The sequence below is a fragment of the Vidua chalybeata genome, chromosome 2 (assembly GCF_026979565.1).
Source record: "Vidua chalybeata isolate OUT-0048 chromosome 2, bVidCha1 merged haplotype, whole genome shotgun sequence".
Lineage (NCBI taxonomy): Eukaryota > Metazoa > Chordata > Aves > Passeriformes > Viduidae > Vidua > Vidua chalybeata.
Window position 1 is genome coordinate 79,566,183 of NC_071531.1, and position 13,739 is coordinate 79,579,921.

The 13,739-nt window shown below is 41.7% G+C and overlaps 1 protein-coding gene across 4 annotated transcripts in view; it reads right to left on the reverse strand.

Annotated features, from left to right (window-relative positions):
* ME3 (malic enzyme 3) overlaps positions 1–13,739 on the reverse strand; it is a 117,302-nt gene that overhangs the window by 60,562 nt on the left and 43,001 nt on the right. The window contains exon 1 of one of the 4 annotated variants that reach the window (XM_053935002.1): positions 12,928–13,000. The exons of the other annotated variants lie outside the window; for them this stretch is intronic. Within the exon in view, the coding sequence (XP_053790977.1) occupies positions 12,928–12,966 (39 nt within the window). The 5' untranslated portion in view covers positions 12,967–13,000. Of the gene's footprint in view, positions 1–12,927; positions 13,001–13,739 lie in introns of those variants that run through there. 4 annotated transcript variants of the gene reach the window in all.

Genomic DNA, 13,739 nt, shown 5'->3' on the forward strand with positions numbered 1-13,739 from the left:
AAGAAATTTGCCATCTTAGTAAATGAAACACACTAGAAAAGACACCCTGAGCTCTCCTTTCATGATACAACCACCACTCGAAAGCAACTAAACACACACCTAACCACAGAGCACCCCACAGGAAATGTGTGAGCCTCCATTTCCTATTTGAGTAATTTGTACAAGTTTTGTTTTTCCCTCGCTGCTTCTGCAGTCCTGCATGGCCTGATGGACTGAAGGTCCCTGATGGACTTCAACCCAGGCAGCTTGTGCTGGGGCTCAACAGAGAAACCATCCCCCAGGGCAATGCCCCTTGGCACTGGAACACACCAGAGGCATGCAACAATCAAGAGTGTCCAACTTCCCTTTGGAGATCTGTGTGCAGTCCTCATTTGGCAGCTCACATTAGAGTTCAGCTGTGCTCTGGCCATGCTGATATTTTTCTTCCCACTTCTCAGCCTTTCAGAGATTCAACCCTCCAGTAGTTTTGTCTCTCAAGGCATTAAGCAAGTTGCTTTCCTCTCTTTCCTGCAGCATTTCTATGGCTGCATTTCACAAAACCCCTTTTTAAGACTGACAGGTAGCTAAAGGTGTATATATGCACACACACAAACGTGTGTGTGTGTGTGTGTCTGTGAGTGTGTGTGTGTGTGTGTGAGTGTGTGTGTGTGTGTGTTTGTGTAGATGTATATACATATATACAAACGCTTCGCCCCAGTGCATGTCTGTTTCCAATCCAGCCTCCAGCCAGTCCCAAAATGATCTCCGTGCTGACCTCAGGGGTCTGTCTCTTTGCCAAGCACATGTTTTTCCTAAGCACACATGGGCCATCTAACTGTCCAAACTACTTTTGGCACCACCAGGAGAGTAGCTGGCCTATCATGACTACCCTATGACCCGTCCCCTTGTTCTCCTTGTCTGAATACTTTACTTCAAAATTTTTATTCCTTTTAATGCATAGAGGAAAAAGGAAGATGCATGAAGTGCTCACATACATGCAGTCTGACCCTCTGTCTCCAGCTCTCATCACCTCTGTGTGCACTCTCCCTGCTTTGTTTACTGCCAACTCAATGTGAGCTGTTGCTAAATCCTATGCAGTTGAATGCTCAGCACTTGGCACACTTGGCCCTGACACCGAAGCATCTGGGCTGCAATTTCTACAGAAACACAATACAAAATGATACATCCTTTCTATCAAACTTCCCCTTCAGGACCTCTAAATATTCTTCCAATTATACAGAATATATAAATATTCTTCCAATTATATTCCAATTATTTTCCATTTTCTTTGCTCCTCAAAGTTTCAGTTCTATTGTTTCCATGTGGTGTGAGTAAATTATGTCCAAATATTCCAGGTGACAAAATACCACTAATTTCATACCCGTGCTTTAATTTTTATCACTTTCTCAAGACTGAGCTTAACCACTTCAAGTTTCAAAAGCACACACTGCTCTGTAAACTATAAATCAAATACCTAATAAAGTTCCTGAGATTTTAAAAAAAAAAGTTCAAAAATGAAACTCCCATCCTCCTCTTCCAACTGTTTTTAATCAAGGACAGTATGAAATAAGTTATCCAAGTTCAGAATGAAAAAAAAAGAAAGCACAATTACTCAGAGATGAAATTTGAAGATTAAACCCCTTTTGATTCCTTGAGTTGTCTGACAAACATTTCTGTGGGACAGCAATTGCAGCAAGATGTTATGAAATATTTATGTCAGCTTGTAACATGCGTGACCACATGTTGGTCAAGACAGCTGAACTGTTCATTATTGCTAGGAAGCTGTAAATCACTCCTCTGGCAAACCTTCACATGAGTTTCGAAAGAAATTGGTTCTGTTCTTGATCCCATTAGATGCTATAGCTTGAAATGCAAACAATATTATTGTTGGCATGGCTGCTGCCTGTCCACCTTGGCTCAATTCCTCCAGCCTGTCCTAGCTGAAACAAGTATTGTCTGAGGCCAAAGAAGTGGCTTCCTTCTTCCAGCAGAACATCCATTCCTCTGTATCCAAAACAATTGGCTAAATGACACAAAGATGAAGCGTGACTTCAGTAAGGGTAACAAACAGTCCAGGCTCTTTGAATAAACAAGTGTTATCCCAAAATAATTTGATATATGGGTGATCAGGTAAAGATTATGGTTAGAGCATTGATTTCACTCATGCACCTCAGTCAGGAGACACCAATCAAACCTCCAAATCTGCTATTCAAAGTGGGGTTTCAACTTAATAATAGCTGCCTTGCTAAAAAGAGGCAGCTAAAAAGAGGTGTTGCAGTGTGGGAAGCATTGGAGACAGAGCCAGAGTATGCAAATACTGGGAATGCTGGCACGATTTTCACTCATGGCCCACCATGAAAGACTTGTAGGCAGGGCATATCATTGGGAATAGACCCTTCAAACTCGGGTTTGAGGCCAAGATTTTGATTCTCCTCTGCCTGGCATCACAGTAATGCAGCAACATCAGAGTAAAGCAAATGTAAAATGACTTTTAACGTCTCAGTGTTTGAAATAAATGAAGGTCTGGATAGACAAAGCTGAAAAGTTGGATGGAGACCTTATATTGACCTTTAAAAATAAAAAGGGCACTTATAGGAAGGATGGGGACAGACTTTTTAGTAGGCCCTGTTGTGATAGGAGAAGGGTTAGTGGTTTTAAACTGAAAGAGGGTAGTTTTAGATTGGACATAAGGAAGACATTTTAGAATACTATTAATGTTTTTTTACAAGGGCATGTAGTGATGGGAAAAGGGGGAATGGCTTTAAACTGAAAGAGGGCAGGTTTAGATTAGATATTAGGAAGAAATTATTTCCTGTGAGGGTGGTAAGACACTGTAAGAGATTGCCTAGAGAAGCTGTGGATGCCCCATCCCTGAAAATGTTCAAGGCCACTTTGGATGGGGCTTTGAGCAACCTGGTCTAGTGGGTGACATCCTAACCCATGACAGGGGGTTGGAACTAGATGATCTTTAAGGTCCCCTCCTACCCAATCCAAGAGTCTGTGTTCTGGGGAAAACAAGGCTACAATTCACCATCAGTATGATTTTGGCAGTTGTCAATGGCTATGTGGGATTTTGTCATATCCAGCATCTTCCTCCTGGGCCTGAAACTCAGATGTAAGAAGTTATCACACTATCTATAAAATCTGAGTGAGGGAGCATTCCTGAAGTTGTAGGTTACCATTATGTTTAGCACTGAACAAAACCTAACAAGTCACACTCTGCTTTGTTATTCCTCACAATAAAAGCACAGCTGTGAGAGTATGTGCCCATATTGCATGTCTTTTGTCTGTTTACAAAAGCTTTGTCTTCTGTCCCACCAGTACACAGAAGTGCTGACTTTTCCATGTCAGTCATTAACCAACATCACTTACTTTCTGGCAGTGTGTCTGCCTTGCTGCCAGAGCAGCATTCTTTCCAAACCCAGGAGCAGAGGTTGGCAGTTTTGACTGACTGATCCATTACTGATTTTGATGAACTAAGGATTCTCTTGGAGGGAAGTTCTGAAGCTGAGCAGCACTCCAGGGAGTAACTGAACAGTTATTTAAGAATGTGCATACAACTGCATCAGCAGCCTCTCCAGTAAGTAAAAGCCATAGGCTGGACAAAAGCCCATGAGCCAGAGATATGGAATCCCAGTTCTGATACTGGTGTGGGCAAACAGAAGATTTTTTGGTGCAACTCTCTAATAGTACACAATGGTCATGAGGAAGCCAGTGGGATACTTCAGCTCCCACAGCAGGGTCAGCACTGCCCCAGGAGCTGACTCAGTCTTTCCAGAGCTCAAGGAGAGCTCCCAGTCACTTGGACACGAGCATTTCCAAGCTCAAGTACATTTCCATTCATTGAGCGGTTTCTACTGTTTTGGTACAACACAGATGTAGCATACTTCTTCTGTTCTCTCTCTCTCTCTCTTTTTTTCTGCTTTTCTTTCACAGAAAATGCACAGAAGTTACGTGGCAGACATGATAACGAATGCCAAATTATCTCGTGGCTGTTGCTATTCCAGGATATATCACTCAGAGCTTTCAAGAACGTCAGTGAACATTTTGTTTGGGCTGCAGTACTGACACACTGTCATTGTATGTCCTCTGATGACTTCCTGAAGCAAGGTTTTTGTTTTTTTTCTAGCTGATAGCAGATGTATGTGTGCCAGAAGCTAAGGAAATGAACAACATTAGTGTCAAACCTGCAGGATGAACCTGACTGCTGCTTCAGCACACAATTAAAAAAATATGCACTAAAAGTTGATTATTTTCACAGTTATAAGTAACTTGTTATTAGCACTTTCAAGATAGCATTCTGTGTACAAATAATGTCAGTAATAACAAAAGATATTCCTACAGACAGTTCCTACATATTTATTGCTCTAGGCCGTGTTAGGCAACTTGGTACACACTGATTTAAAGATCACAAAATCACTCCTGCTGGCACACAGTGGTGACCTGCTCCCTTCGGGACATTGGCTGTTGCGAGTTCACCAGCTTTCTGTTCAAGTGTACACACTGTATTTCAGCTAACAATGTTAAATTTTGCTTTTTAAAGAAATCGATCTCTCAAGTTGCTTCCAACCCATACTAAGATTTAGTGGATTGAGCCCTTGGATACAGATTGAATTGTGACTTAGAGCTTGGTCTATGAACCACTGCAATGTCTGGTGTGCTGAGACAGGGCAAATACCACATCCCAAAGCAAACTGTGTGCAAGCTTCATATATGTTGTCAAAGATATCTAGCTCTGGAAGAAGCTTTCAGCAAATGTTAAGAAGATCCTGGGTGTGACCTTCTGGAAATAACCAAAAGCCTTTCCCTTCAGCAACAGCACCCTCAGCAATTTGAAATAACCTTTTATTCCTAAAGCCCTATCAACTAAACTCTTCAAAAACACAAAGCACAACAGAGAGCTTAACCACAGATGGAGTCTGGACTCCCCAAAGGAAAGAGGGTGGTGTCTCCATGTCTGAGTCCCAGGATGACAATCAGTGAAATGAAGTCTAAAGATGAGCAATTGCTTGTCTAAAGACAAAAACACTGAGTTAAACCTTCTGCTAGAACAAATTAAAAAAATTAAATCTTTAAAACCAATTTAGAAATTTTTCTGAAAGCCATCTCTTCTGCCCAAAGCTTGCGGATTTGTTCTGAGCCTAATGCAGGCCTTCACTCAGCAGCACACTAGGGTGGAAATTATGAAGCTGACATTTAGGCCTGGCAAAATCAAACCTTGTATGTACTGAAACAGAAAGCAAAGTGGAATAAACTTCCTTTGTTCCTTAGCCAGAGAGTTTGGCTTAGCACTTAGCCTATCCCTTCTTCCCAGCTTAAGAGAAACTGGACTCCAGTGGTAAAACCCTGGCTCCACAGCAAAACTCATGTTGAATCCAGAGCAGATCAGACATGATAAGTCTTTGGAATTTTTTTGCTAGACAAAAACATAAATGTAAAGAAGGACAATAACTACATTATTATTAAAAAATAAAGCCTCCTTTCAGTGGAAGTTGAAGCAATGGCAAGGCACACCAAGGTTTAATCATACGAAATCTGCAGGGTCCTGTGAGGAGGAGGGAGTAGGACTCAGTGATCTGTATGGGACACTTCCAGCCAGAGATATTATACGATTCTGTGATCTTACAGACTTAAGGTTTTTAAAAGAAATGTAACTTCTGTAACAAAATAAATTTTGCATTATTAAGTTACATGTCTAGGAAGAAAATCTCATGCTTTTTAATTTATGTAGAATCAACAGAGCCAAATACAGTATCAGATACTGGATGTAACAAATGCCAATGAAGTGCACTCTTTCAAACATAAATATTTTAATTTCTGCTATTCTGAAATGCCCTCAACTTAGTGTCTTTGGATTTGAATTTAGCTATCAGGTACAATATTTTCTCTCCATTTGGGCTAGCCACAAAGTTGGAAAACCAACTTATATTTGATAAAGGAAAACTGGTTTTCTTTTGCCATTCTTTTACCAAGAAAATGAATCAAAATTAAAATCCATTTAGTAAAAATGAAAATGAAAATAAAATCTCATTTTCTTCATGACAAGAGTGCTACTTTCCAGGTGTATTTAAGTACTTGTAGAAGCATAAATATACCTACTTGAAATATCAAAGACATGTTAATAAAATATGTCTCTAATCTGCATTGTGTTCAGATCCCAGAGACTTAATATAGCTCTGCATAAATACTTCTACAAGTCCAACTGAAAAGATAGTAGGAAACAACATATTCTCTATTGGCTGTATTTTATTTATTTTATAAACTAGGTTTTCTCATAACATTATCCTGCAAGGCTGGGTTTACACACACATACACAGACACACACACACACAAAAAAAGAAGCCATAAAAAATTATTTAAAAGAGACCTCACCAAATAGCCCCAATATAAAATCAGACTAAAGGCATCTGGGAAAGGAAAAGAGAATACATATAAATGGATCTAGACAAGCTTATCTGGCTGCTCAACTAAAAACAATGTCTTGGGACTGTCTTCTGATAACAAGAACTTGCTTACACCATACATTTGCATAAGCACTGCCAGCCAAGGAGAAAGAACATTAAGGAAAATAAAGACAAAATACAAAATTAGGTTTCCTTCTTGTTATAGGTCAGACCTCAGTGAGCCAGTATTTCCCTCCAGATCATTTACTCCAACAGGATGCTGTTTTTGTATCACAGTACTGTAACTCATGAGTTGCTTTTGCTACAGGGTTTCATTTTGTTGAGGGGGCTACATGAATTTTTCTAGATGTGTAGTTTGTTGGACAACCAAGTTCCTCACCTTCTAATTTTGAGACTTTCTCTGCAATTTCTAAGGCTTAGAACATCCCAGCTTATTAAAAGGATGTGCACATGCATGGCATTGATAATTTTTTAAATGAGTCCAGAATCAGTAGGAGGTTAGTGTCCCTAACAAAAGCACTAAAGGTAAAACAGCTTTTTGGGAAAGCTTCTACTAGTTGATTTCTTCTATTTAACCATGAACAAACAAAAAGAAAAAAAAATAAGTTGAAAGTGAATACACAACACATTTTTCACATGGAGCCAGGTAAATGAATATTTTCTGTTGATTTTATTTTTATTTTTATTTGGGTTTTTTATTTAGAGGAAGAGAAAACAATGATGTGCAGGTATTAAATTGTACCGAGGAGGCAGACATCCTCTGTTAGTGTGGTTTTGTCAGCAAACATTTGATTACTTGGAGCTTTCTTTAGAGCCTGGAGCAGAGCCAGGTGGTGACTAGTGGTGGCACTGAAAGAAGAGGAACACAGTGGAAGTCAGTCACCAGAAGAGACCTTTTTTGCTTGTGCTTTGCCAAGTTGCTTGACAACGTGGCTGATGGAAACAACTTCTTTTCATCAGTTACAATGCGATTCTTTCAGGCTCTTTCTCAGCTCAGCCTTATTGTCAGCCCTGTACACAGCCCAGTGCCGAGTTTTGCAATGAAGTCACCATAGAAATGACATGATGAGCATGTACTGACCTCCCAACTGTGTTTCCTGGTCCTGAAATAAATTTGAGCTCAGTTATTACGGCGCCTCTGATTTAATAATTGGCTTTTGGGAGACACTCAAATGCTTCAAATGGAATCTTTTCTTAGGGTCAAATCCTGTCTCTTATTGTAGCCTATGGGAATTCTGCCATTGGACTTTAATGAGACAACAATTTGGCCATTAATCCATAAAAATGTGCTACTCTGGTTCACACTGCCCTCCCATTTAGGACCCTGTTGTTCAATTCGCTCTGAACCAGCTTGTTTTCACTTTCAAGATAATTGTGCAGACTGAAGAGTAATTCAAACAACAAATTCAGCAAGAGCAGGCATTAACTGCATTAACTGTATGGCTGCTGGCTGGACACTGCTAAACCCCACTGCAGTATCCTCCTGAACCTGCCAACAGTCACTAAGTCACTGAATAATAATTTCAACAAAAAGACAATAAAAACACCATAAACAAGGAGTTTCTATGGTGCACAGCCTAGGACCATAAATATCTTTCACCTCTGAGAGAGAGGAGCCAATTCTTTAGGTCAGGAAACATCAAGGATCAAATTCTCTCTAACTGTATATGAGGGCTCACATTACTGGGTGTGTACCTCAGGGCACACCTTCCAAACTGCCTCTTGCACATCGGCAGACTTCTGTAAGTTTCTGTCTGTCATAACGTACTGCATTTTTGTAGTCTTGTTTGAGTCATAGGTCTCTGATAATCTTCAAGCAAGATACAAATGTTCTTTTAGAAATTTCTGTACAGTGCTGTTCAGCAGCTGTGCACTTGTGTTCCTAACCAGTCTTCACAGACTTGCTTAGAAGCAATTCATGGACTACTGGGGCTCACATATTAAACACCAGTGGTACAGAAAATTCTGCACATTTTCAGAGGTGACCAAGATCACAGAAACTACCACTAATTTCAAGTCTGTTAGATAAATTTTCCTACCTTGGCAATTGCTCATCACTCTTGTTCACAGAGTTATATTTTAAGTTATACTCCTGGACTTCATTCCTACAACATTTTGCAGCACCTAGAGAAATGCCATTATAAATACAATGGCAGATTTTTTCTCTGCGAGGAGGGGAGTTGAATAAAACAATATCCATTTTTCTGTGTCTCTGGTTAATAAAACATAGCATTTCTCTCCTGTTGCCTCTCACTGATCCTGTTTAAGTGGCCTGGCATGCTCTGAAAATGCACAAGGGTTCTATTATGTACAGGCAGTAGGTACAGCAGGTTTCACTGGACTGTAACTGATTTGTTTCAGATGAAGGGATGCTGTTAACCACCACTGTGAATATAATTGCTTAGCTGATTTCCACATTCTTGTCATTGTTGGCCTGGCTACTGCAAGAACAAGCTGGTGAGGAATTCCCTACTGCTGGTTAAAAAAAGAAAAGAAAAAAAAAAAGGAAGTCTTCAGGTCAAACCAGGAGTTCATCCAGATTTGTCCACACCAGAGGCAATACACTTGAAAAGTGCCTTTTCACTACTTCACTGCTTTTCCTTTGCTCCTTCTTTAGACCCAAACCAACCCCAGAAGGAGAGATCCTCCAGGTGAAGAAAGAAAGGGACCTGTGCATTTGGTCAGAATACAGAGGTGCTACCTCTGAGCTCTGGGATGAACATTATCTGATTCCTTCTGTGACATGTGGCAGGGAGCTCAGAAGCCATTAGCAGACTTTCAGTGCTGGTTGTTGCTTGCGGTCTGTCCTTACACAAAGTACAACTCTGCTCCTGATGTGTTGCATCTGTGTTGCATCCTGGGGTTCGGGTTTAGATTAGGCGTTTTTAATTTATGTTAGATAGCCAAGTTCTGTAATCCCGCGCACCCCCCGTGTTTCCCCTCCCCGCGGTTGTTCACTCCTAGCTGCGTGCTATTGGAGCTTACCCCAGTCACTCCGGCAGACACTCCCCATCCTTGCCAGAGAGTTCCCTGCCAATCTCCCCGATGCCGCATCCCCACTAGCCCTGGGGCCCAGGAACTGCCCCAGTACTGCCTCGGTTGGTCGCTGTTGCTGACGTCACTGCCACGGCAGCCGCCCCTATTGGCCGGCAGGCCGTGGATCCTCTCGCCCCGCCTCTCCATAAAATCCTACCCTGCCGGCACCCAGGCGCCATTTTCTCCCATGTGAGTGCCTGGAGTGGTTGTGTCTTTCCATCGAACCGCGCCACGTGACCAATAAACCGTTCCAGCCAAGCACGGAGTAAATGGACAAATTCCTTACTTCTTTGCCAGATCCCTAGCTCATGGAAACAGCGTCTGGCCAGCCCATGCGTCCAGGACACGGAGCCGTGACCAGGAACCCGCAGCAGAAAACCCCGGCAGCACGTGGAAGCTACGCCACAGCCGGGCTCCCAAGAGCTGTGTGCAGCCAGGGAGAACAAAAGCAAATGCCGCACATCTGTAACGTGTTCTGTGTTATGAAGTTTGTGGGAAAGCCCCCAGATTTCAGCTGAAACCAGATCTGGGTGCTTCCACCAGAGCATAAAGAAAAGACATAGTTAATTTATCACACTGGGTCTTAGCGGTTCTGGATTTGGTTCACTGTCCTCTCACAGAGTGTTTTCACTGTGGAGCTTGGTAGCACCTGCAGCCTCCAAGGAAGACTGATACCTGCCTGTGCCAGACATACATACATGGGGTCCATGGGTTCTGATCTAAAGGTTGTTGAGCAGCATAGCTCTAGGACTGGGAATGTCACAGGGAAGCCATTTGCAAAGGTGTAACTGGAGGAGTCTGGTAGTCCATGGGTCCTGGGTATTCAGGAGACCTTAACATCTCTCTACTGCCAAATCCCAAAACATTTTTAATCTACATTCTTTGGATTTTTGTTAACTTCATCTCTCCCATGGAAAACTCACCTCACATCCTTCCTCCTCTGACACTCTTTTCAAACCAGCAGAAATGAAGGCCTTTTGTTTTTACAGAGGCTTTTGGGCATGCTTTTTCCCTCCATCTGACATGTAATGTCAAGTGCATACATAATTCTTTATAGACTGAGACTCCTAAGTCTGCTTTCCTACCATTTGACTTGTCATCTTCATCATTATTATCTAAATATGGGGTGTATCATATTATTCATTTCTCAGTAAAACTCCTTGGAAAATAAGGTGGACACACTATCATTTATAGCCTTTTGAACGTTTTACTTGGTTTAACTAATTAACCAACATAAATTCTCCTTATGAAAAAAACAAACCAAACCAGAAAACCACTGTGGTGAGACTCAGCCCTTTACAGAAACAGCGTGGCAGCATTAAGTATTGACAGCTATGCTTGCAAGCTTTGCTTACCAGCAGCACAGACACATAAGCTCAATGCACTCCAGGTACCAGGAGAGGACTGTAACTTGCAGACCGACTGAAAGAAAAGCAGGCTATTTCTTTTAAATTAATGCAAAGGTGTTGTTCTGGACTGTGAACAAACCCTCAAAAACATTCATATTAGAATAGCCCTTGTCATGCATCACATCCTTAGGGTCCAAAGCATGTTGTAAAAAAAGACACAGGAGATCAAAGCAAAGCAAGGAAAAAAGGTGGTCTCTGTCCCAAAAACACGACTGGTACAGAGAGGCAGGAGACAGCAGAGGAGCATCACTAATTAGCATGATGAGCTTCATCCTCAGCACAAGCCTCGCAGTGCTCTCAGCACGCCCGCTGCCAAGCCAGTAAGTCAGCTCAAAAATATTTGTTATGTTAAAATAATCCTCTGTGCAAGTCATTTTAGTGTAGGATGACATTCGTCTCGGAGGTAAAACACAAAAGATCTTTTGGCTGAATTCTTATTGTGAGTGACATGAAGAAAAACCCCTCGCCATAGGACACCTATTTATTGCCTATGGCCCCATTGAAATGTCTGCATAGAAAATCAGGCTACTCCCATCGAGCTGCATGACACCCAGCTAGGCATGCCGTGCAAATGAGGAGCTCACAGTGCCAGCTTTGGCAGTCACCAGGCCTGCTGAGGACAGACATGGCTAAGCAGGACAATCATCCTATAGCATAACACAGTCAAGGGGTGCTTCCTTGGAGGGACAACATCGGACAGACCCTATGGATCTATACAGCAGAGTGGAAAACAGAGCATGTTGCTCTCTATAAAAGCAAGGAAGACCGAGGAAGAGATGCTCCAGATTTCTGTCTTGCTTCACGTAATTGGGATGCATTACCAGCTGCAGGAGGTATGTAACCAGCATAAATTACTGCATCATTAGCTACTTAATAGGCAACTCTTGATCTTAGAATTAATTGGGTGAGCCAGGAAGGGCAGAATAAAAGTAGACAATGACACTGTATGAGATGTTTTCCTTCTAATACCATTCAGTAGCAGCATTAGACCACCCCCATCTGAAGGCTGTAAGGAAAAGTTTTGGGGTGGCACTACATCAAAGAGTACAGATAGCTCCTGGTAATATTCTGTCACCAGGGACCTTGTATTGAGTCCTATTACATTCTTTCACATATTTTGTGAATACATCACTGATCCTACAAATCTGACATGTAGTAAATAAGAAGTTAAAAGATGAACTAATCTTCCCAATAGCTCACTTCTCACATTTTACTGCAAACACAAAGGCATTTCAGCTTTCTGGCACTGCTGCCATGCAAAGTTCACAAGCTGAATTTTGTGGTCTGTGTCTGACATGTGCAAAATGACTTTTCAGTTTTACTGCATCAAAGGGAAGTTTCTCCAGACTGCAGAAGTGCAGTCAAACATGGATGTTTAGTTTCAGCCTCACAGGAAGGGCTGAGAAGCACACGCAAAGCATGATCCTGCCAGCACAGCCCTTCAGGGAGGTCACAGGCTAAAGGTTTACAGCACTTTCCCTAAAACAGGAAAGGAATTAAGTCATTGTTTCTATACTGGATAAAAAGTTAAAGAAAGACTCAAAGTCCAGGCTCAGTGGTAAGCAGATAGAACCCACCAAATACTTCATAGACTTCCTTCTCTCCTTGCACTACCATGGCACCTTTGGGGGACATCTCTGCTATTGAGACCCAGATCAGTTGTTTTGGAGGTGGTACCAACAGAGCAAATCCTGCCCAAATAGACTATAAAGCATAGGAAGTCCAGCTTCCAGGTCCAGGCACACAGCAGGGCACTTGTGTACCTGCGAGATGAGCAATGATTTTGAGAGATATGGTGCTTAGTGATGGACTTGGCAGTACCATGCTAACAGCTGGACTTGATCTTAAAGATCTTTTCCCACCTAAACAATTCTTTGATTTTGTATCAGTAGCTTAACTTGGTCAGGTAGTCGTTTTTTGAAAAGTTGGTTGAGCGTTTCAGCTTTGGTGGTACTCAAAGAAAGTTCTTTCTAATGTGGAGAAAATGAGAGAAAGCAGAAAATATTACAAAGGAATGACAGAGGCTCATGTTGCAGGCTGCTTTGAATCGGGAATCAACATCTGACAACAAATAAAAGAAGCCATGCAATGAGAATCACCTGTGAACTGCTCTGACCACAAAGACCGGTTAGATTCATTACAGAAAAGTGGAGAAAGAACAGCAGCACACAGAAAAACCTGAAACAAAGCAAAAATGCTTCAGGTTAATTCAGACAGAGATTTCTACAAGCCTGGATGAAATGACAGCTGTAGGACATTTCAGCATAAGACAGACCATGCACTGGAGATGTTATGCAAAAAGATGCTGAGAACATGCAGATATACTGAGTACAACCTTTAGAGAGACACGGAGTGACTGCTTACATTGGGATGGAGGCTGCTGCAGCATACAGTGATCCAAAAAGGTAGGGAATGAAACACCAAGTTCACCATCCTAGGTACACAAGGACGAGTATTAGCTCGGCCAGATAGCCTTAAGAAAGGTCAGATAAAATTGTATCTGAAATAGGCTGAATTGTAGCTTGTAGAGAAAGGACTGCAGTTTGGAAAGAGATTTACATGTGGAGAAATATAAAACATACATCACACATAGGTGATGGTAGTTGCACTTGTAGTTATGGTTAAGGTCAAGGGAAAAGAAAGGGACAAACAGCATCTTCCCCCAAGAAGTCTTCTAGTGAGCAGAAAATAAAAATGTGATGAGAAATGTATGAATAGAGGCGAACAGTCACAGATGGCAAAGGATGATGGGACTTCAAGAACAGAGATGTCATGGACTTTGTTGAAGCTGGCAGAGATTGGAATAGAAGGAAGGTTGTAAAATACTGTCTTTGAGTCAGTTTTTTTTTCCTAAGACAAGGCGATCTTGTCACTAGAAATGTTTCTCCCAGAAGGAATACGCAGTATGTAC